This window comes from Coregonus lavaretus (assembly GCF_964263955.1).
Source record: "Coregonus lavaretus genome assembly, chromosome: 39".
NCBI lineage: Eukaryota > Metazoa > Chordata > Actinopteri > Salmoniformes > Salmonidae > Coregonus > Coregonus lavaretus.
The window spans coordinates 15,919,238-15,942,983 of record NC_140026.1 but is presented as its reverse complement, the minus strand read 5'-3'; the positions used below and the strand labels follow the sequence as shown (position 1 = coordinate 15,942,983).

At 42.4% G+C, this 23,746-nt stretch overlaps 2 protein-coding genes across 3 annotated transcripts; one reads left to right on the top strand and one right to left on the bottom strand.

Moving 5' to 3' along the window:
• Positions 1 to 6,221: 6,221 nt before the first annotated feature.
• sst5 (somatostatin 5) lies at positions 6,222 to 7,629 on the top strand (the record flags this gene model as incomplete). The annotated part of the gene is made up of 2 exons (XM_084156190.1): positions 6,222 to 6,353; positions 7,435 to 7,629. 2 exons carry the CDS (start codon positions 6,222 to 6,224, stop codon positions 7,627 to 7,629), a joined length of 327 nt encoding a protein of 108 aa, XP_084012316.1.
• A 615-nt stretch (positions 7,630 to 8,244) lies between these two features.
• Positions 8,245 to 20,511, bottom strand: trip6 (thyroid hormone receptor interactor 6). 2 transcript variants are annotated; one of them, XM_084156226.1, is made up of 11 exons: positions 20,199 to 20,511; positions 19,975 to 20,019; positions 16,912 to 17,119; positions 14,900 to 15,024; positions 14,500 to 14,610; positions 13,702 to 14,289; positions 13,458 to 13,554; positions 13,136 to 13,305; positions 11,174 to 11,352; positions 10,831 to 10,951; positions 8,245 to 10,663 (listed from the first exon to the last, which is right to left on the bottom strand). In XM_084156226.1, exons 3-11 carry the CDS (start codon positions 17,108 to 17,110, stop codon positions 10,532 to 10,534), a joined length of 1,722 nt encoding a protein of 573 aa, XP_084012352.1. In that variant the 5' UTR covers positions 17,111 to 17,119; positions 19,975 to 20,019; positions 20,199 to 20,511; the 3' UTR covers positions 8,245 to 10,531. The 2 variants fall into 2 exon arrangements, with proteins under 2 accessions (XP_084012352.1, XP_084012353.1); XM_084156227.1 differs by having other exon boundaries at positions 13,458 to 13,551; positions 19,975 to 20,511.
• Positions 20,512 to 23,746: the final 3,235 nt, after the last annotated feature.

Sequence of the window (23,746 nt, the reverse complement as noted above, 5' to 3'; positions counted from 1 at the left end):
TGTTGACACCAATGCTTCCCACAGTTGTGTCAAGTTGGAGTGGATTTAACAAATGACACCAGGTGTTCACCAGGTGTCAGTCTATGTCATGGAAAGAGCAGGTGTTCTTAATGTTTTGTACACTCAGTGAGTGTGTGTATGTGCATTCGGAAAGTATTCAGACCCCTTGACGTTTTCCACATTTTGTTACATTACAACCTTATTCTACAATGGATTAAATTGTTCCCCCACACACAATACCCCATAATGACAAAGTGAAAACAGTCTTTTTGAATTTTTTTGCAAATGTATTAAAAATAAAAAACAGAAATACCTTATTCACACCCTTTGCTATGAGACTCGAAATTGAGTGCAGGTGCATCCCGTTTCCATTGATCATCCTTGAGATGTTTCTACAACTTGATTGGAGTCCACCTGTGGTAAATTAAATTGATTGGACATGATTTGGAAAGGCACACACCTGTCTATATAAGGTCCCACAGTTGACAGTGCATGTCAGAGCAAAAACCAAGCGTAGAGTGGATTGTGTCGAGAGCTCCAAGACAGGATTGTGTCGAGACACAGATCTGAGGAAGGGTACCAAAAAATGCCTGCAGCATTGAAGATCCCCAAGAACACAGTGGCCTCCATCATTCTTAAATGGAAGAAGTTTGGAACCACCAAGACTCTTCCTAGAGCTGGCCGCCCGGTCAAACTGAACAATCGTGGTAGAAGGGCCTTGATCAGGGAGGTGACCAAGAACCCGATGGTCACTCTGACAAAGCACTAGAGTTTCTCTGTGGAGATGGCAGCACTCCACCAATCAGGCCTTTATGGTAGAGTGGCCAGACAGAAGCCACTCCTCAGTAAAAGGCACATGACAGCCCGCTTGAAGAAACGAAGATTTAACTCTTTGGCCTGAATGCCAAGCGTCACGTCTGGAGGAAACCTGGCACCATCTCTACGGTGAAGCATGGTGGTGGCATGAGCTCAAATAAAAAATCCCATACATTTTCCATGCGCACAAAAAGCTTATTTCTCTAAATTGTTTTGCACTAATTTGTTTATATCCCTGTTAGTGAGCATTTCTCTTTTGCCAAGATAATCCATCCACCTGACAGGTGTGGCATATCAAGAAGCTGATTAACAGCATGATCATTACACAGGTGCACCTTGTGCTGGGGACAATAAAAGGCCATATTAAAATGTGCAGTTCTGTCACACAACACAATGCCACAGATGTCTCAAGTTTTGAGGGAGTGTGCAATTGGCACGCTGACTGCAGGAATGTCCACCAGAGTTGTTGCCAGATAATTTATTGTTCATTTCTCTACCATAAACTGCCTCCATCGTGGTTTTAGAGAATTTGGCAGTACGTCCAACCGGCCTCACACGTGTATAAAATGTGGTGGTAAACATTAAATGGTTGTAACTTTAATAACACAAGTTCAGAATTGGTTTATATTTCTATAACCTTGGAAAAAATCTAAAAGGAGTGACTGCAACTACCATTATTCCTTTTTGTATTATTTGTTTTTTTTGTCACCACAGGGTAACATGTATTGCTTTTTTTAAGACTAACTCAATCATTCCTGTTGTGCATTCTATACTACATTCCAACATTTATTGCTTTTTCCTTTGTCTTTATGTTGTATATCTTATTCCGTATACTCTTAGATTCTTTATCTTGAAGTGTTATCATATATTTTGAGTTCATATATTATTATAATCATCTGTTCATTCTTTGGCCGGCATTCAATCTGACTGCACGTTGTAGCGCGCTTGTCATTTAAAGCTATAATCCTTCATTAGTGAAACTGCCACGACTGTTTGGGATATTACAACAACAAAGAAGTTACTGCAAACAACGAACACTGTTTTTCCCCCTGTGACATCATTACAGGCTGGATAGGAAATCAGAATATGTACTGCAATTAGTTTTCACCAGGCTGCTGGAGGCTCCTCCCTTTCAAGACAAAAACAATAACAAAGGCCCTGGTTGGCTGTTTCCCCAAATGTGGATTCTATCTGTAAAGGTACATTCCGATTGAGCCGACATCTGCAGTCTACCGTGAATGTGATCTCCACGAATGTAGGAACATTGCCTTAAGAAGCTGCATTGTCAACAGCTCTCTACAACGGGCAATCGGATTGAATCCCGGCCTTTATATATTTTAAACATTTTTAAAAGGGGGACAGTTTTTCACAAGTTATTTTGGTTGGTTGTTGGGGTTTGTTTTCTTGTTGTTGTTGTTTTTATCGCTCATGATGTTATTGATTATAAATGTTGTGAGTTTGATTATGTTGTGTATTATTGTTATGATGTTAGTAGTACAGTATATATAATGATGTTATTATCTTATGATCTTTAGGTTAGAAGGAAAGTGTTGTACTTAGTAAGGCGTGATATACAATAGATTGTGTGTGTATATGTTGCGTGCAAATCAATCAATCAAATGAATCAATCAATCGATAAGTCAAGTAAATAAATACATATTGTGTTATATCAATGACCTCAAAGGTATTGTTGACAACAGTATCACATCCACCGTATGTGTGATGTGAGTTCAGATTAGGTTGCTGTTATGTTATTTACCCTTTCCAGATAAAGACCTGTTGCTCTCTAAACTGCCATTTAAACTGTTTTTTATTTCACAACGGTCAAGTGATTATTGACCATGAGTGATTCCATCAGTGACACCAGACAACAACAACAGAACACAGACCATCTGGGAATCAACTGTTGCAGTTTCTCTGCACCATGCTCTCAGATTCTAGCCAGTCTGTGCTTTTACGTTTGGCTTGACAATGACAGCAATGGAGTTGTCAAGAGCACAAACAGATCTGGGACCAGGCTACTCAGATTGTGGTAAGAACACTAAATGTACCATACCAAAGTAAAACACCTTGTAACAATACAATACAATAAAAAGGGTGTGAAGTGTTCATCAATTAAAGGAATAATATAAACGACAGTATAGGAGCTGAATCCCTTAATGCAGAGAGTTGAACATCTCGTCACAGCAAAGATCTACCTCTAGAGAGGGAGAGAGAGAGAGAATGAATTGTGGAGTACAAATCTAAGTCTAATACACACATCATTCAGACCCATAGGCAATATAAATGGAAAAAGGTGAAATAGATATATCAAAATACATATTAATGCTAATTCAATTGTATTTCTTAATTGTAATTCCTATGTCAAAAGGTCATGGGCTATTTGTAGAGTATGTAAGGGTAGAGACATATTCATTCATTGTGACTGCAGGAGATTGTGACTGACAGACAGTGATCACAGGGCACGACCCCATGACCTGACACTTACGTTTTGCACTTGAGGTCAAAGTGGCACTGGAGATCTAACATTTGTAGTCAACTTGTAGTCATTATTAACTTATTATAAACAGGGTGGTTCGAGCCCTGACTGCTGATTGGCTGAAAGATGAGGGCTCATCTGTAAAAGAGACCTTGGTCTCAGTATGACTCCCTTATAAAATAAAGGTTAAATAAATAAGTAAAAAGCTGTGGTATATACGATGGGTATGACAAAAAAGTACTATTTACTGCTCTAATTACGTTGGTACCAGTTTATAATACCAATAAGGCATCTCAGGGGTTTGTGGTTTATGGCCAATATACCACTGCTAAGGGCACTTCATTTTGCGTCGTCCATAAGACCAGCCCTTAGCCAGTGGCCATATCATAGAAATAGAATGAATAGAACTCATGGGTACACTCGCAATGGCTGACTGGTATTGTGATGCAATAATTTCCATGGTAATGTAGAATGTTAATTCAAATGATCCTAACTGATGTGGCTCATGCAATGGAATGTATTTTTTGTAATGGCCAATTGGGTTGATTCAACATATCACAGCACAGATTGATGGGTACACGTCCTGCTTTTAGTTCCTGCTTTTACTTCCTGCTTTGCTTCTATGGGTACACTTGCAATGGCCGCCAGTCCACCCATTATGCCAGTCATTAACTTGAATGGGGACGTCCACTCTATTCATTATACTTCTATGGGCCATTTGACACACCACCTCTGGCCTTATTGCTTAATTATAACCTGATTATTAACACTTCAAGCCAAAGCCTAGGTGACTCCAAAACAACTCTTCAGGTCTCAGGCAAGGTTACTCATCACACAAGTGTGGTCAGTCAGTTGTTCCAAACCACCAACACCAGTCATACGGCCTATAGAAGGAGTCTCCACGGGCCTGTTCAGGAGGATGTAACAATATAGAATGTTCAGATAGAAATGTATTGTGTAGAACAGATATGAGTGTCGGTGAGATAGAATAGGGAATAGTGTCTGCTCTATTTATTCTATTTCTATCTGCAACATTCAGAACGTTTCACATCACTGAATACTCACCAGCTCTCCAATGAAGACAGTCAGGTGGGTTGTGATGAGGACTGGAGGTGGTGGCAGTACTGTAAGGACCCCACACGGGCTGTATTAGGGTGCCCAGCGGGATGCCTGTGGCCATGACATCCCTCCTCTCCTTTGGAAATGTTAATGAGTGCCGGAGGTGACATGAAGAAATGAGTAATCAGAACAAACAGTGCGTCTCCCATGGTGCCAAGGGGTAACGCCGCCAAGAAAGGTTAGATTTCCTTTGTTCAGTGAGGTATCCATCTTTGCTACCAGCTATTTCTAATATTGTTGCCTACAAAGGGTTTTATCAAATTGAATTTCCCAACAAAAGAAATTCTGAAGTATCACTCCAGCCAGGCCCACTGTTGACTGAGTTTGGGTATCATCTCAGATCATGAATGCCATGGCCCAGTCAACAAGTAGAGTAGAACAGTGTAAAGTCTGGGACATTTGAGTTGTCGAACAAGTAGTTCACAGCAGCTCACACTTTATAAACTACAAACATAAACAAATATATAAACAAAGAAACAAATAATGTCCCACATTTAGGGCTCTATTCAATCTTTCAAGCTGAAGTGTTACAGATTCTGTTGTAATTTCCGATTGAGCCGACATGTGCAGCATTCTCGGAGAAGCCAGTCTCTGCTAAAGCGGGAACACTGCCTTTAAATTCTAATAACACTGTAAAGCTAAACTTCCGCATTGCGGATTGAACACAGCCCTCAGGCTGCGTTTACACAGGCAGCCCAATTCTGATATTGTTTCGCGCTAATTGCTCTTTTGACCAATCAGATCTGAAAAAGAGCTGATGTGAAAGATTCTGATGTGATTGGTCAAAAAAACAATTAGTGGAAAAAATATCAGAATTGGGCTGTCTGTGTAAACGCAGCCTCAGTCGTTTCAATACGCGTTTGCATCTTTGCCCTTTGGCTGGTGTGGATAAATGAACGCTTACTTCTTCTGGGAACATGATGGGGGTGGGGAGAAGAAGATAGAGATTGGGGGGGCAGTGGGCAGACCTTCCAATTAACATTTGAGTCACTCCATATCATTAGCGGCTCTGTGTGGTGCATTAGGACCACACATCGTGCCGGAGACACGCACCAAGGCTGGTGGGGCTAATCTCAACTGACGCACCACCACTGGGCTTGGCTGAGACACGCCTCACCCTCCAACCCCACAACACTAGACTGTGAATGAGTCCCAAATGGCACCCTATACTATTCCCAAAAGGGTGCCATTTCAGATGGGGCCCTGGTCAAAAGTAGTGCACTTTACAGTGAATTGGGTGCCATTTCAGAAGCACACTAACATCATCACTGGGCTTGGGGTTTGTTTAGATCTGAAATGCCACTTGTAATGCTATGTTATGTGTTGTTTGTCATGCACACTTCACACATTTTTGAACACTTGTAAATGCCATGTCACAACTTTGCAGATATTGGATGTTAGACGGATGTATAATATTGTTTTGTTCTTGTGACTGTGTCGAACCTCTTTGTGACCTTCTCCACTTCTTCCCTACTGCTAGTGACCCCCATGACCCACACACACCCCATCCCCTGCACACGTCCTCATCAACCAATCACATCCCTGTATTGGTCCGAGGACAAGGAAGAGCCAAGGATGAAGAAAACTATATATTGGTGGCGCCACTGTTACATGACACTTCAACAGGGCTGTGTTTTGTGTATGGACCTAACAACCAACTTCCTTCTCTGACATCCAGCCGTTGTTTTGTTTTCCACTAGGCAAGTTATTGTTGAACATCCAGTCTAAGATTATTTCTGCTGAATATAGCATTGAAGGACACCGTCGGTAAACAGTTTTACCAATAGGAAAGGTACGGACAGGGGAGATGCTGTGTTCCCAGCTACAGGTGTTACTGGTGGCTCTGTCTGCCTCAGTGTTGCTGGCGAGGGTCAGCGCCGCTCCACACAGAGACATGCTAACTGAACTACTGAGAGCAGACACAACCAAGGGCAACGAGGTGAGTGGTTGACTCACTGTTGTGTGTCAATGGCCTAATTTATTACTGGTTCTAACATGTGTCCTTTGTCTTCCTCTTATCCACTTTCTGATTGTGGCCGTTGCATCTATTTATGGTAGTAAAATGTCTCGTCTGTCCACTGTGTTCACATTGTGAACAGATATCCTGGTCCCTTCCTGTATGCAAATTAAATTTAACAAATATTCTTTCAAAATAATATGTCTTTATTTATTCTGTCAATGATTTTACAGGGCGGGATAATGGTTTAAATGGTGTCACTGTCCAGATCACAGGAGGTTGGTGGCACTTTAATTGGGGAGGACGGACTAGTGGTAATGGCTGGAGTGGAATTAGTGGAAAAGTATCAAGATCAAACATATGGTTTCCATGTGTTTGATGTCATTCCATTCGCGCCGTTACAGCCATTATTATGAGCCGTCCCCCCCTCAGCAGACTCCATTGGATCCATCTACACTTCACCTCAGGAGGTGGTCAGAAAGATCTGATCACAATCAGATCACAATGCGTCTTTTAAACATCTACATCTGTCTAAAAATGTGGGCACAATCAGAATGTGGACAAGATCAAGACAAAGGATCTTGTAGGTCAATTGGTAGAGCATGGCGCTTGTAACGCCAGGGTAGTGGGTTCGATCCCCGGGAACACCCATATGTAAAAATGTATGCACGCATGACTGTAAGTCGCTTTGGATAAAAGCGTCTGCTAAATGGCATATTATTATTATTATGTTAGACCCACATAAATGGAGCTAATGTTTGTATTAATTCTTGAAAGATATTCTGTAATATTCAACTCAAAAGTCATACAATTTCAAGAGGACTAGTCATATTAAATGACCAAAACTTCTACTTGTATATGTTAAATTATTTGCTGATTTAATTAGGCTTCTGATGTTGTTTTGGTCCTAGAATAACTGACAGAAGTGGTCCATGACAACCATAGTGTTATAGCAACAAAGAAGTTATAATATCCATGGTATCAGTTAGGCAGTTCTGTCCCTTTCTTGGATGGACAATGAAGTTGTATTTTATACTATTATATTCTACTCTGTTCCTAATAGGATCTCTCCCGCACCCTCCTGCTGAAGATAATGTCGGACCTGATGAACACAGCCGCGGGGGAGAACGAGGTACTACCGGACCTGGAGGAGGCACTCGGAGTGAAGGAGGAGGTGGTGCGCCAGCTACCCCTCTCCCAACGGGAACGCAAGGCAGGATGCCGGAACTTCTTTTGGAAGACATTCACATCGTGTTAGCGCGCCAAGCAGCCTCTCTTCTTTGCATTGGATCATTTGAAGACTTATTTCTTGCAATGTCACAAATGTAAATGACAGCTACTTATTTTTTTTGCACTGTTCATTATCAATTAAAAGGCCTAGAATGTTGTTGGCACATACCTGATATGTATTTTTCATTGGTTGTCATGTGTAATAGATGGGTTGGTTGTTTAGGAACAAAAGCGTTGGGTGCGCAACTATGGGGCAAAACAGACGGGGTTGGCTTAGATTGTTGACATGTAAGCTATATTTCGTCTCCAATGTTTATTGAAAACATAAATAAATATGCACAATGAGCACTTGTCTCTTAAATACATAATTACAGTTGTTGGTTAGCTAACTAACGAATTTTAGTCATATTAGCATTCAAAACACCTCAAAACAAGATGAAACGAGACATGACTTCCCACATGGCAGTTTCTTGTCATTCTTGCTAGCAGCCATCCATATTCACAACACGCTGACTTCTGCCCCATGGAAGCATGCACATCGTTTTTGTGAGGTTGTCAGCTAACCCATCTATAACACTGAATAGGTTTTAGGTTAGGGTCTAGTACAGGGGTCTATGAAAAGACAGACACACTGTAGTTTGCTGAAAAAAAAGGGATGGTTTATTGTATCGATTATGTACTACAATCGGCATTAGGGAAAAAAGCAAATGCACACACACACACACACCCCCATTCACACATATACTTCAAACTTGAGCCAAATTGTACAAACCACCTGCTCAGTACAAAAGCATTCTCAGCCTGTATTCCTCACATGGACAGATCGATTATTCTGCAATACAAACGGCTTTGAACCACCGATTACACTTCTCAACAAAACATGTTGGCCATCAAGGCCACACATTTGAACGACTGTGCCACGAGACTGCACTGAAGGGAAAGAGTGAGATGGTAAAAAACTGAAAGAACATGTCATCATAAGCAATATTTCTATAGCATTTCATTGCTGTTCTTTTGTACTTATCAATATGACACTGTGGAACATAAACTCAATATCATGGCTAAACACCGACTTAGAAACAATGAGTATACAACAGGAGTTGAAATAAATAAGCAAAAGTGGAAAATGCAACTCACAGGGCTCACACATAGATCTTCATATCTTTGTGCTCAGAGACTAATACTGAGGGAGAAGAATCAACTACTGTAGCAAGTACTGTGATTCTGGACACAAAAACAAACACAGATTTGGGTTTTGAAGGGGTATCAAATTAAAAGGAGTTTTCAATTCACTTTTACGTTACAAAACAAATTAAGACAGTGGGACGGTGAAACACAAGGACGAATTACATCAAAACAATGTGTGAAGAACTCCGATGTCTCAGAGATGCGTAAACATCGCCGATAGTGCCAGGAGGATAGGGATTAGTAACACAAATCAAACTCCTAAGACTAAGCTGAAACAAAAACCCATAAAGAACACAAAGAGGATGTTTCCTCAGCCCACATGGAGAGCATGAGATCCCTGTTTCTCAGTAAGACAATGGCAACCATTATACTTCATTGCACCTTCATCACTGTAACAGTCAAGTATCAATCAACACAAAAGTTAAAAAGAAAAAATATATATTATTATAATAATAAGCGCATTCAAATTTTGAAGATGGGGTTTGGAGTTTTGGCTGGTATACAAGTAACATATTCTCTGAAATGCAGTACCAATTATCATGATGCAAATCGCTGTTATGTTTTGACAAGGCAAACTTGTCAGGTGCCAAGTTATCATCTTGACACAAACGTACTGTTTCAAAATTAAATAGGATCACAGCATTGACTTTAGCGATCTGCTTTTTATTACTACCTAATCTTTCTTTGTACTCTATTCTATTCACAACTCAATCCAGCTACAGCTACTTCCTCTCCTATGAAATGTATGCAAACCCATTCACTCCATAACCAAATCAACCTGCAGCATATGCTCAGTCACAGATACATTTGCATATGTGCGTTTTTCATGCGAGGCAGTTCAGCGTTTTGATTGACTTTAGTGGTATACAAAAAATATATATGTTCCATTATCTGGACTGGTCAGATACCCCTAAGCCAGGAAGATATAGTCTTCCTCATCATCATTTTCCTACTCTTCCTCAATCCTCATCATCATCACCTAATTTTCCTACTTATCAACGTCATCGTCAATATCCATCAATCATTATTTTCCTTTATAGAGCTCCTTCCATGTCCCCCTATGTCTGGCGGGATAGTGTGAGACATAGTGTGGGACATGCAGGATTAGTGTGAGATGAGCAGTGGTGGGGGGGGGGGGGTTGGGTTAGTGCAGCCCCTGCTGCCTGCAGGTCAGAGGCTCTATACAGTACTGGTATGTGCTGAGGAGTAGGGGACAGGGCGTAGTGGATAGGGAGTAGGGAGTAGGGGTAGAGGATACAATATAGAGGATAGGTGATAGCTAGTATAAACCAGGGGACAAGGATTAGGGAATAGTGGATAGGGAATAGTGGATAGGGAATAGTGGATAGGGAATAGTGGTGGAACTTGTTGTCAATCCATGTTTCAATACCCTGTCTTTAACCTGTAATCATGTATCAATAAACCTGGTCAAGTGAAATTAAATAATGACATCATATTGAAGACTGTGAGACAGTTTAAGGTTACAGGGTACTACTGATTCCACAGCATTGGGCATCTGAAGAATGAAGATTGACTATATGAGTATGAAAAAGTAGAGTAGGGTGAAGTTGCCCTTAGAAACTGATCTAGAGTTAGTTTAACATTTCCCCCCTTGCGGTTAAGGTTATGATTTGGAGAGGGGTTAAACTGGTCTCAGATATATTCTTTAGGGCAACTTCTACCCCGGAGCAGGTGAAAGTAATGGAAGGATTGCAGGGTCAGAGGTGACGTCCCCTAGCTGGTTAGCAGTCAGTGGAGATTTTGGCGGAGAGGTCCTGGATGCGACGGGCGCTGCAGCCCTTACACAGGATGTGACCGTCCAGGGGGTAACAACCTCGCCCCTCGCCCTCAGAGGACAGGAGCAAACCACACTCCTGGACAGAGAAAACACAGGGTCAATCCAGGAACACTGATTGGGTTAAACTGAATGGCCTTTGTACATCTAATGTGATAGCCTGCCAAACTGGAAACGTCATTCAACTTGAGCGAGCTATTTTACTAACAACGACATGCACTCATGAACATTACTACTACTACTCACCTCACACACATAGCAGTTGACGTGGAAGCTGCGGTCCAGCGCCACTATCCTGACTGTCTCCTCCTGTCCCGGTTCGGGCATGATGGCCTGGCCACACACTGAGCAGCGGGGGGCAAACTTCCTGTTTAGGACAGGAAGCAGGACGTACCAGATCAGAGGGTGGGACACGAACATCACAGTCAGATATAATAATCTGTCTAGTAGAATCACGTCAATGGCTGAATGTTATCTCAAGAGACAAAAGTGAAATGGGAGACTTGTGCTAGCGTCCCAGTTCATTGCTTGTTTAAAAAAGTACAGGTAGTATCTGGCCCTGAGATACTCCGTTTGTTGAGCTGCTGACCTGTGGAAGTCATCTATGCAGTGAATCTGGGAGGTGGCGTCCACGGTGAAGGGAACTCCATCCAGGCAGCAGCCACACACCACACAGTTGAAGCAGCGCGGGTGGTAGGCCTTGCCCATGGCCCGCAGGATACGGTCCAAGATGGGCTTGGAGCACTTAGAGCAGCGCTCTAGGGTACTCTGAGACGGAGAGGGGCAGCACAGGTTCAGACAGAATAGTGTGTGTGTGTGTGAGAGATAGTGCCAGTGTGATTACCGAAATGTTGGTTATTTTTTGTTTTTTAAACAACTAATTGACCAACGTCGGTTCAATTATTGGAATTCCATTTCGGGTTTTTATCTTCTGTGAGATCAATGCGCACATTCCGCAGTTTCTCTAGAGATAAATCAAATCAAACCCGAACTGAGCGATGTAGTAGGGAGTTGTAGTTTCCAACAGGCCAATATTCCACATCACGTGTCAAACTCATCCCACGGCGGGCCGAATGTCTGCAGGTTTTCGCTCCACCCTTGTACTTGATTGATGAATTAAGCTCACTAATTAGCAAGGAATTCCCATCACCTGGTTGTCTAGGTCTTAATTGAAAGGAAAAAACAAAAACCCGCAGACACTTGGCCCCCCGTGGAATGAGGTTGACACCCCTGTTCTTCATAGTTTAGCACAGAAAACATGGTCATTTACTACAATGACCATAATCCATTGCACGCCTACTTGTCCGGTCTGTGTGTTTCTTTTACGCCTGCTACGGTAGGTTAGTGTGGAGCAGACACAGAGAGAAGAGACAGACAAATGTGTGATCGAGAGGGTTTAGAGAGCAGTTGCTTCGCGAGGTATCTCTACCTGAAAATACATGATCTAAGTGACTGATAGTTGGTATTCAGCAGTCATAAAAGGTATGCCTTATTTACTTTGAAGAACTACTAAAATTGTGATTTTGTCAGACAGCACAGGCAGCAGCTCTATAGAGATGAGATGATGACTTGGAATGAAATAATAAAGTCATCAAATATGATGAACTGCACATAAACTACTCGTTTCAAGTCCTGCCACAACATCTCAATTGGGATTAGGTCTGGACTTTGACTAGGCCATTCCAAAACTTCAAATGTGTCACTTTTTAGCCATTTTCATGTAGACTTGATTGTGTGTTTTGGATCATTGTCTTGCTGCATGACCCAGCTGCGCTTCAGCTTCAGCTCACAGACAGATGGCCTGACATTCTCCTGTAGAATTCCCACAAATGCCGCTGAGTTAAAGCAGTTCTTCATGGAATAGTGGGCCAAAATTCCTCCACAGCGACGTGAGACTGATCAACAACTACAGGAAGCATTTGGTTGCAGTCATTGCAGCTAAAGGTGGCACAACCAGTTATTGAGTGTAAGAGGACAATTACTTTTTCACACAGGCGAATTGGGTGTTGCATAACTTTGTTGATGAAATAAATAAAAAAGTATGTAATTGTTGTGTTATTTGTTCACTCAGGTTCCCTTTATCTAATATTAGGTTTTGGTTGAAGATCTGATAACATTCAGTATCAAAAATATGCAAAAGTAGAGACAATTTGAAAGGGGGCAAATACTTTTTCACAGCACTGTACACAACAACTGAAATATTTTATTAAAGTAAAGTAATGTGACTAAATGATGGTTAATAACTGATAACGGGAGTAATGGGAAGTCATTACCATCATGGGAGTTTTATAAATTGTTTTATTATGTGTTGCAGCATTCAACCCACATAATTCATGTTTTTATTTTTTTATTACCGAAATAGAAAACCGTGATTATTTTTTCATAATCGAACCGAAACGACCTCAAAAAGCACTTACGGTTCAGCACTAGTGAGGGTACTACTCGTGAATCCAATAGATACGGAGCAGGATGGAGAGATCAACTGATGAAATCAGGGAATACTACTAAAGAATTTAGAACAAAAAGAGAAGGAGAAGGGCCAGCCACTCACAATGTAACAGCTCTCGCAGTAGCTCTTCTTGTCCAGGGCATAGAAGGGTTGTCCCCGGAGACGGGCGTGGCAGGTGATGCATGTGAAACACTCCACGTGGAACACCTGCTCCATGGCGATACAGCCACTGCCGTCGCCAAGCACATTGTCACCGCAACGCGCACAGCGACCTGATAGTATGGAGGGAAAGGGAGAGAGGAGAAAAGATGAGACTAGGAAGATATGAGATTTTTACTTTGTAGCCCAAGGGGAAATTAAGATGTAAATAACAGTGCAGTCAACACAAAGGACATACAATTGTTAGAAAGAAAGAGAGACGTACCAAAGTATTCCTCTGCAGGTGGGTGATTCATGTCATACACCAACTTCTTAGTGAGCCGGTCCAACTCCTCCTCTTGCCTCGGAGCTGCTGACCCCTGCTGGACAAATATGATTAATTATTTTCCATTCAGATCAGTGAAACCAAGAGACTGAGGATACAAGTATTCTAAAAGGAACATACTTTAGAAGAAGCAGCAGAGCATGCTGTAGAGTAGATGATATCTGAACTCTACAGAGACACTCACCTTGCTGGGCTGATAGGCAGGACTTGGGGCCGAGCCTGACCCTGATTGGTGAATCTCCGGGCCCCTCTTGGGCGTGGGGCCCTGGTTCCCACGCCCTCTAGACCCCCCGGGGATCTCCTTGTAGGCCCCATCACAGTGCAGCTCCTGGGCTTGGGATGCGGGATGGGGAGGGTACCAGCCCTGGGGGCCCGTCTGGTTCTGGGGTGGGGGACGTGAGGTGTGCTGGTGGGGTGGAGGAGGGGTGTAAGCCTGCTCGGCTTGTCTACCAGTCTGGGAGTAGGTGACAGGCTGGGCTGTTTTTACCTGGACGCTGAACCTCGGGCCAGTAGGGGTGGAAGAGGTGGTGTAGGAGGCAGGAACGGGCTGGGGGTAGGGTTTGGAGACCTGGGCGTAGGTGTAGTCTGGCTGGGGGGAGTACTGGGGAACCTGGTGGGGATCACTGGGGTATAGGGGTGCTGGATGGTACTGGGACTGGGGATGAGGGGGGTAACCCATGGACGGCCTGCCCTGAGAGGGTGCTCCTGGCTGGGTTGTAGGTTTGTAGCGGTCCCCTGAGATGTGTTTGTTGTAAGGCACGTTGTCGTACAGCTGTGAAGGGATGGAAAGGAACCATCAATAATTTTTTTGCCTTTTTTATTAAATGAATTACTGTGACTAACAACCCAGGCGTAAACATCCAGAAGAACCTGTGATACACTTTCAGCCAGATATGATATAGTTATATCTAATAAAGTTAGTAATATATTATGTTTCTGGGGAATCCTTTATTCCTCACATGTAGTCAGTCAGGTAGCCTACCTGTGTGCTGTTCTGTGGATGGCTGTCCAGATCGGCCAGCATGCAGGTGAGAGAGTCAATCTCTGCATCGATGTTGGAGTGGCGTCCACTCGGCTTCTCAGGTCCACGATGCTGAAATCACAGAGTAGGATCACACACATCACAAGTTGCATGCCTTTATAACATTTCACAACAGGAGATAGATAGATAGGTAGGTAGAGCAAATGTAGTCTCATTACTTTTTTATTTGAATATTGGATATGAGCAATGTCATGCTCCATGACAATAATCATAACTAGTCTATCTACATGCAATTAGGTTGAAAACCTAACTAATCTGGAAACCACACTGAACATTGTGGCGAAATGGAGCAATAATCAGTGTGGATTCCAGGCTACAAAACCAATGATGTCCCACCTACCATTAGCTCATAGCTGTCCATGTGAGGGTTCCGGGAGCGGTCTTCTTTGGACCCGTGGTAGTAGTGCTCCTTAGATTTAGGGTGAAACTCTGGGTCCTCTTGGTGCTGGTGCTGCATGGGCCCACCTTTACAACAAATACGACACAGTAAACTTTACATTTACAAACAAGAGTAGATGACCATAATGTACATTGACATAATCACTTTTTTTCATCAATATTGTGCCAGTTCTAATCACCAAAGCGTTGGAGTACTCAATCTTGTGTCAGGTCTAACACTCTTGAGCTACAGTGGGGAGAACAAGTATTTGATACACTGCCAATTTTGCAGGTTTTCCTACTTACAAAGCATGTAGAGGTCTGTAATTTTTATCATAGGTACACTTCAACTGTGAGAGACAGAATCTAAAACAAAAATCCAGAAAATCACATTGTATGATTTTTAAGTAATTCATTTGCATGTTATTGCATGACATAAGTATTTGATCACCTACCAACCAGTAAGAATTCCGTCTCTCACAGACCTGTTCATTTTTCTTTAAGAAGCCCTCCTGTTCTCCACTCATTACCTGTATTAACTGCACCTGTTTGAACTCGTTACCTGTATAAAAGACACCTGTCCACACACTCAATCAAACAGACTCCAACCTCTCCATAATGGCCAAGACCAGAGAGCTGTGTAAGGACATCAGGGATACAATTGTAGACCTGCACAAGGCTGGGATGGGCTACAGGACAATAGGCAAGCAGCTTGGTGGGAAGGCAACAACTGTTGGCGCAATTATTAGAAAATTGAAGAAGTTCAAGATGACGGTCAATCACCCTCGGTCTGGGGCTCCATGCAAGATCTCACCTCGTGGGGCATCAATGATCATGAGGAAGGTGAGGGATCAGCCCAGAACTACACGGCAGGACTTGGTCAATGACCTGAAGAGAGCTGGGACCACAGTCTCAAAGAAAACCATTAGTAACACACTACGCCGTCATGGATTAAAATCCTGCAGCGCACGCAAGGTCCCCCTGCTCAAGCAAGCGCATGTCCCGTCTGAAGTTTTCCAATGACCATCTGGATGATCCAGAGGAGGAATGGGAGAAGGTAATGTGGTCTGATGAGACAGAAATTGAGCTTTTTGGTCTAAACTCCACTCGCCGTGTTTGGAGGAAGAAGAAGGATGAGTACAACCCCAAGAACACCATCCCAATCGTGAAGCATGGAGGTGGAAACATCATTCTTTGGGGATGCTTTTCTGCAAAGGGGACAGGACGACTGCACCATATTGAGGGGAGGATGGATGGGGCCATGTATCGCGAGATCTTGGCCAACAACCTCCTTCCCTCAGTAAGAGCATTGAAGATGGGTCGTGGCTGGGTCTTCCAGCATGACAACGACCCGAAACACACAGCCAGGGCAACTAAGGAGTGGCTCCGTAAGAAGCATCTCAAGGTCCTGGAGTGGCCTAGCCAGTCTCCAGACCTGAACCCAATAGAAAATCTTTGGAGGGAGCTGAAAGTCCGTATTGCCCAGTGACAGCCCCGAAACCTGAAGGATCTGGAGAAGGTCTGTATGGAGGAGTGGGCCAAAATCCCTGCTGCAGTGTGTGCAAACCTGGTCAAGACCTACAGGAAACGTATGATCTCTGTAATTGCAAACAAAGGTTTCTGTACCAAATATTAAGTTCTGCTTTTCTGATGTATCAAATACTTATGTCATGCAATAGAATGCAAATTAATTACTTAAAAATCATACAATGTGACTTTCTGGATTTTTGTTTTAGATTCCGTCTCTCACAGTTGAAGTGTACCTATGATAAAAATTACAGACCTCTACATGCTTTGTAAGTAGGAAAACCTGCAAAATCGGCAGTGTATAAAATACTTGTTCTCCCCACTGTACGTATTAACTGACTTTTGATTTTCATTATTGACAATAGTTTATCACAGGTTTTCATTAGAGCAAGGTTTCACACAAGACACAAGCCCAGTGTAATGTAAGGCCCACCACCATGTTCCTACCTGTGGGTCCAGTAGCCATGTACCTAGTGGCCATTCCTCCTCCTCCTTTCTGGTCATAGACCCCATACTTGGGCCGGGGGTCCGAGGAGACCTTCATGGGCGGCTGTCTGTACATGACTGGCCCGGAGTGGGACGTCTGGGGAACAGCTCTCTCTGGGCTACCCAGAGTCCTTGGCGGCAGCCAGGTGGGACCGGACATGTCAGGGTTCTGAAAAGAAGGAGGCCGTCATGATTAAACTGTTATATTGTAAAACTATGGCAGAACAATTATTTTCCTGTATTTATGAGGCTTTTATAAAAGAGTAGATGCAATGTCCTATTTTGGTTGCCACACCAACCTACATTATGTGTGTATATTTACAGTTGAAGTCGGAAGTTTACATACACTTGGCTTGGAGTCATCAAAACTCGTTTTTCAACCACTCCACAAATGTCTTGTTAACAAACTATAGTTTTGGCAAGTCGGTTAGGACATCTACTTTGTGCATGACACAAGTAATTTTTCCAACAATTGTTTACAGACAGATTATTTCACTGTATCACAATTCCAGTGGGTAAGAAGTTTACATAAACTAAGTTGACTGTGCCTTTAAACAGCTTGGAAAATTCCAGAAAATGATCTCATTGCTTTAGAAGCTTCTGATAGGCTAATTGACATCAGTTGAGTCAACTGGAGGTGTGCCTGTGGATGTATTTCAAGGCCTACCTTCAAACTCTGTGCCTCTTTGCTTGACATCATGGAAAATCAAAAGAAATCAGCCAAGACCTCAGAAAGAAAATTGTAGACCTCCACAAGTCTGGTTCATCCTTGGGAGCAATTTCCAAATGTCTGAAGGTACCACGTTCATCTGTACAAACAATAGTACGCAAGTATAAACACCATGGGACCACGCAGCCGTCATACCGCTCAGGAAGGAGACCCGTTCTCTCTCCTAGAGATGAACATACTTTGGTGCGAAAAGTGCAAATGAATCCCAGAACAACAGCAAAGGACCTTGTGAAGATGCTGGAGGAAACGGGTACAAATGTATCTATATCCACAGTAAAACGAGTCCTATATCGACATAACCTGAAAGGCCGCTCAGCAAGGAAGAAGCCACTGCTCCAAAACCTCCATAAAAAAGCCAGACTACGGTTTGCAACTGCACATGAGGACAAAGATTGTACTTTTTGGAGAAATGTCCTCTGGTCTGATGAAACAAAAATAGAACTGTTTGGCCATAATGAACCATTGTTATGTTTGGAGGAAAAAGGGGGTTGCTTGCAAGCCGAGAACACCAACCCAACCGTGAAGCACGAGGGTGGCAGCATCATGCTGTGGGGGTGCTTTGCTGCAGGAGGGACTGGTGCACTTCACAAAATAGATGGCATCATGAGGAAGGAAAATTACGTGGATATATTGAAGCAACATCTCAAGACATCAGTCAGAAAGTTAAAGCTTGGTCGCAAATGGGTCTTCCAAATGGACAATGACCCCAAGCATACTTCCAAAGTTGTGGCAAAATGGCTTAAGGACAACAAAGTCAAGGTATTGGAGTGGCTATCACAAAGCCCTGACCTCAATCCTATAGAAAATGTGTGGGCAGAACTGAAAACGCGTGTGCGAGCAACGAGGCCTACAAACCTGACTCAGTTACACCAGCTCTGTCAGGAGGAATGGGCCAAAATTCACCCAATTTATTGTGGGAAGCTTGTGGAAGGCTACCTGAAACGTTTGACCCAAGTAAAAAAATGTAAAGGCAATGCTACCAAATACTAATTGAGTGTATGTAAACTTCTGACCCACTGGGAATGTGATTAAAGAAATAAAACCTGAAATAAATCACTACTATTATTCTGACATTTCACATTCTTAAAATAAAGTGGTGATCCTAACTGACCTAAAACAGGGAATTTTTACTAGGATTAAATGTCAGGAATTGTGAAAAGCTGAATTTAAATGTATTTGGCTAAGGTTTATTTTAACTTCCGACTTCAACTGTATGTCACAGGTAACCACTGGAGTGGAAACCAAGAGATGCTTCAAACTGGGTTTCCTATGGCAACTCACACACAGCGGTTTAATAATAGGCTCATGGTTGAGAAGCAGGAAGATAGAGCCATTCCCAACCATAAGGGGAATTCCAGCGGACAGACACACCAGTTCCAAAGCGTTAGCCAACACACACACACACACAACAACAAAAAAAACCTCACAGGTGCAAGACCCTTGGCTTGTTCCACCATTACCCCTGGGTCTTTATCCATTACAATAGTTATTGTCTCTGATGTTTACACTCAACTCTAAATGATCCCAAATGAAGTTGCAGCGACTAAAACAAGAGAGAAAACGTCTGTAATGATATGTGTCTCTGCTTCAGCACCTGGACTGGTTCACAACAACACATTACACAAAGCAGTGGAAGAAATACAAAAAACGGACAGAGAAGTTACAGCTGTAAGGATGGGACTGTGATTAGGCCTACAGTCTGATTATTAGGCAACAAAATGATTCACAAAACTTTGACCATGACAGCCCTTTATGATGATCATCATTAGCATCTATACCTTATATCTTCCTAAACAACCAAATGTATTTAAAGTGCATTGCATTACTATGTTCACTATAAGTGAATGACCAGTCAGAGTCGACTGTACTGCAATGGAGTTGTTGTCCCTCCTTCCACCGACCTGATTTAAACCTTCTAAATCCGGCTGAGCACACACTCAAATCCGAGGATTGGTGGGCCGGAAAATTAATCACAGCGGCTTTATAATTCCGTTATTAAAAACAATTGTTTTAAGTCTTTCGGGTGGATTGTAAGACCACTAGCCACACATATAAACTATAACAACTAGCCAACTTGATATCAGTTGCCTAATCATGATAGGCCACTTATGATTTGAGCGAACTGTCAAACGTGAATTGAAAGCTCGAGCACGCTAGATACATTGTTGCGGCAATGGAAACGCTACATTGTTGCAATTCTAGACTACTAAACTTCCGCAATGAAAACAATAACACTACTGCGATTGGGAAGTATTGTGGGCTATGAAGAAAAGGCTAGAATGACGATTTCCTACCTCTTAAAATCCCGAAGCCTTCGGTCTTCTCGTCTTCATACTCATCTACAAACGAAAAACATTTCACAGTGTAGCGACAATTAGGCTATTTGGGTCAATAGCCAGATCACATGCAATGTTAAATCGTATAGGCCTATTGCACTGCACCTTTCTAAACGATACAAACATTGCTTTGTCAAGTTTTGCTGCGGCAAAGAAAATGTGTAGGGTAGTTCTAGACAAACCTATTTATGTCCAGAAAAGTACAATATTTTTCGGATTTAATCAACAACAACAAAAATCCTATAGCGTCAGCCTAGGACTATCCAACGGGCAGTTACACTAACGTCTACATGCGAGATTAATGCAGGGCATATTGCAACAATTAGCCTAACTTAATTATATGTTTGTTTACTTGTTTGTAGAGATAGCTGGTCTACAGCGTCTCGACTAGGGTACACGATCCGCCTACTACGAAGAGAATGCTACACAAACACGCGAAATTAAACAATTTCACTTATTTAATTTGTTTTTCAGAGAGGGTAGAATAAAACTCGCTCATAAAAGTAGGCCTACATTCTTTTGGGGTGTATTCATTACGCCGATTCTGTTGCAAAACCTTTGCAACAGAAACCGTTTGGTTCTTAAACGGTAAACGGTTTCCGTTGCAAGACCTACTGAATACACCCTTGGTCTAGATTCAGTAACTTACTTTCTCATGGATCCCGCGTTTGTCACAGGCCTCAGCGCCACTCGTCATGGCATTCCAAATGTGTGACGTAGCCCTAGCCTAGCGGTCGTGAACTGCGTGGAGGACCATTTATTTTATTTTATTTTTATTTTTTATTTAACCTTTATTTAAGCAGGTAAGCCAGTTGAGAACAAGTTCTCATTTACAACTGCGACCTGGCCAAGATAAAGCAAAGCAGTGGGATAAAAACAACAACACAGAGTTACATAAGGGGTAAAACAAAACATAAAGTCAAAAATACAACAGAAAATATATATACAGTGTGTTCAAATGTAGCAAGTTATGGAGGTAAGGCAATAAATAGGCCATAGTGCAAAATAATTACAATTAGTATTAACACTGGAATGATAGATGTGCAAGAGATGATGTGCAAATAGAGATACTTGGGTGCAAATGAGCAAAGCATCCTCAAACCATCACACCACCACCACCATGCTTGACCTTTGGTATGATGTTCTTACTGTGGAATGCAGAGTTTGGTTTTGACCAGGCATTACTGGAACCATGTCGTCCAAAAAGTTATACTTTTGAATCATCTGTCCATAGAACTTTCTTCCAAGAGTCTTGATGATCATCCATGTGCTTTTTGGCAAACTTGAGTCAACTTTTTGGGTCCCATTATGCCTGGCGAAAACCAAACACTGCATTCCACAGTAAGAACCTCATACCAAAGGTCAAGCATGGTGGTGGTGGTGTGATGGTTTGGGGATGCTTTGCTGCCTCAGGACCTGGACGACTTGCCTTAATAGAAGGAACCATGAATTCTGCTCTGTATCAGAGAATTCTACAGGAGAATGTCAGACCATCCGTCTGTGAGCTGAAGCTGAAGCGCAGCTGGGTCATGCAGCAAGACAATTATCCAAAACACACAATCAAGTCTACATGAAAATTGCTAAAAAGCAACAAATTGGAAGTTTTGGAATGGCCTAGTCAAAGTCCAGACCTAATCCCAATTGGGATGTTGTGGCAGGACTTGAAACGAGCAGTTCATGCTTGAAAACCCACACGTCACTGAGTTAAAGCAGTTCTGCATGGAAGAGTGGGACAAAATTCCTCCACAGCGACGTGAGAGACTGATCAACAACTACAGGAAGCATTTGGTTGGAGTCATTGCAGCTATAGGTGGCACAACCAGTTATTGAGTATAAGGGGCCAATTTCTTTCTCACACAGGGGAATTGGGTGTTGCATAACTTTGTTTATGAAATAAATATGTAATTGTTGTGTTATTTGTTCACTTATGTTCCCTTTATCTAATATTAGGTTTTGGTTGAAGATCTGATAACATTCAGTATCACAAATATGCAAAAGTAGAGAAAATTAGAAAGGGGGCAAATACTTTTTCATAGCACTGTACCTGCTGGAGCGCATACGAGGGGTGGGTGTTGCTATGGTGACCAATGAGCTAAGATAAGGCAGGGATTTGCCTAGCAGTGATTTATAGATGGCCTGGAGCCAGTGGGTTTGGCAACGAATATGTAGTGAGGACCAGCCAACAAGAGCGTACAGGTCACAGTGGTGGGTAGTATATGGGGCTTTGGTGACAAAACGGATGGCACTGTGATAGACTACATCCAATTTGCTGAGTAGAGTGTTGGAGGCTATTTTGTAAATGACATCGCCGAAGTCAAGGATCGGTAAGATAGTCAGTTTTACGAGGGCATGTTTGGCAGCATGAGTGAAGGAGGCTTTGTTGCGAAATAGGAAGCCGATTCTAGATTTAACTTTGGATTGGAGATGCTTAATGTGAGTCTGGAAGGAGAGTTTACAGTCTAACCAGACACCTAGGTATTTGTAGTTGTCCACATACTCTAGGTCTGACCCGTCGAGAGTAGTGATTCTAGTTGGGTGGGCGGGTGCCAGCAGCGTTCGATTGAAGAGCATGCATTTAGTTGTACTAGTGTTTAAGAGCAGTTGGAGGCTACTGAAGGAGTGTTGTATGGCATTGAAGCTTGTTTGGAGGTTTGTTAACACAGTGTCCAATGAAGGGCCAGATGTATACAAAACGGTGTCCTCTGCGTAGAGGTGGATCTGAGAGTCACCAGCAGCAAGAGTGACATCATCGATATACAAGGAGAAAAGAGTTGGCCCAAGAATTGAACCCTGTGGCATCCCCATAGAGACTGCCATAGGTCCAGACAACAGGCCCTCCGATTTGACACATCATGCATGACAAGTGTTTGTCAGACAATTTTCATTAGCCTACTGTTGATCTGTAATTGAAAAAAAATGTGAGCTATAAGGTCAATAGGCCTATATGTATTTAAAACATAGTATAGCCTAATTAAATGTTTTCTATGCATGGTGTTAAGTTGCGTCAATTCAAATCTGGTATTAGGAACAAAAGAGGTCAATACACGTCTTCTAAAATAGACTAGTATTTTAATTAATGCAAACCACTTCAATGGTAAATATGATGTTCGTATATACGGGTCCACTGAAATACCACGCAGGGCACTCAGAGAACTAAGCCATTGTTATGAGTTCTTCTTAAAATACTCTGACAGAGATAGTTCCCGCTCCCTGCTGGCCAATCAGAGTAGAGACTGAGCGTGGTTTAGACTTACTCAGCCAATCGTTGGCGCACAGGCTGGTCCCAGACCCTTGGCGCTCCACTGTTGCACACTGTTGCCAGGCATACGTTTGTTATCATCACAACCTGTAGAGTCATCACCCATAGACACTGTTCCCCTGTACCTACGTCCTTGGACGGTTCACAGATCACAAAGAGGCAGTGTTCGTGTCTGTGAGAAATACAAGTCTTATCTCATCCTACCCCCTAACGTTCCTCACATGAATCACAGCTTGTTATGTGAAACAATTTATATCAGTACAGTACAAACCCATTATGTTTAATCATTAATGCATTCCTTCTAAGCTAGTCATCACATCTAGATCCCCACAATGGTCAACTCACATTTCACAAAGAAAAATAAACCACATAATAACAAATTAATCTTAATTTGATATCCATTTAAAATGCAAAGGGAAATAGGGCCTACATTTCTCTATTCAGTGACTTCACCAACAACGTTAAATTGAC

Bases quoted from the DNA above. Each gene is read 5' to 3' on its own strand.
- trip6 (XM_084156226.1), bottom strand. From the start codon at position 17,110: ATGTCCGGTCCCACCTGGCTGCCGCCAAGGACTCTGGGTAGCCCAGAG. The intron at 14,290-14,499 runs GTAGGCTACCTG...ATCCCTTCACAG, and splicing joins ATCCACAGAACAGCACACAG to CTGTACGACAACGTGCCTTA. The intron at 11,353-13,135 runs GTGAGTGGCTGG...TCTCCGTCTCAG, and splicing joins ACTGCGAGAGCTGTTACATT to AGTACCCTAGAGCGCTGCTC.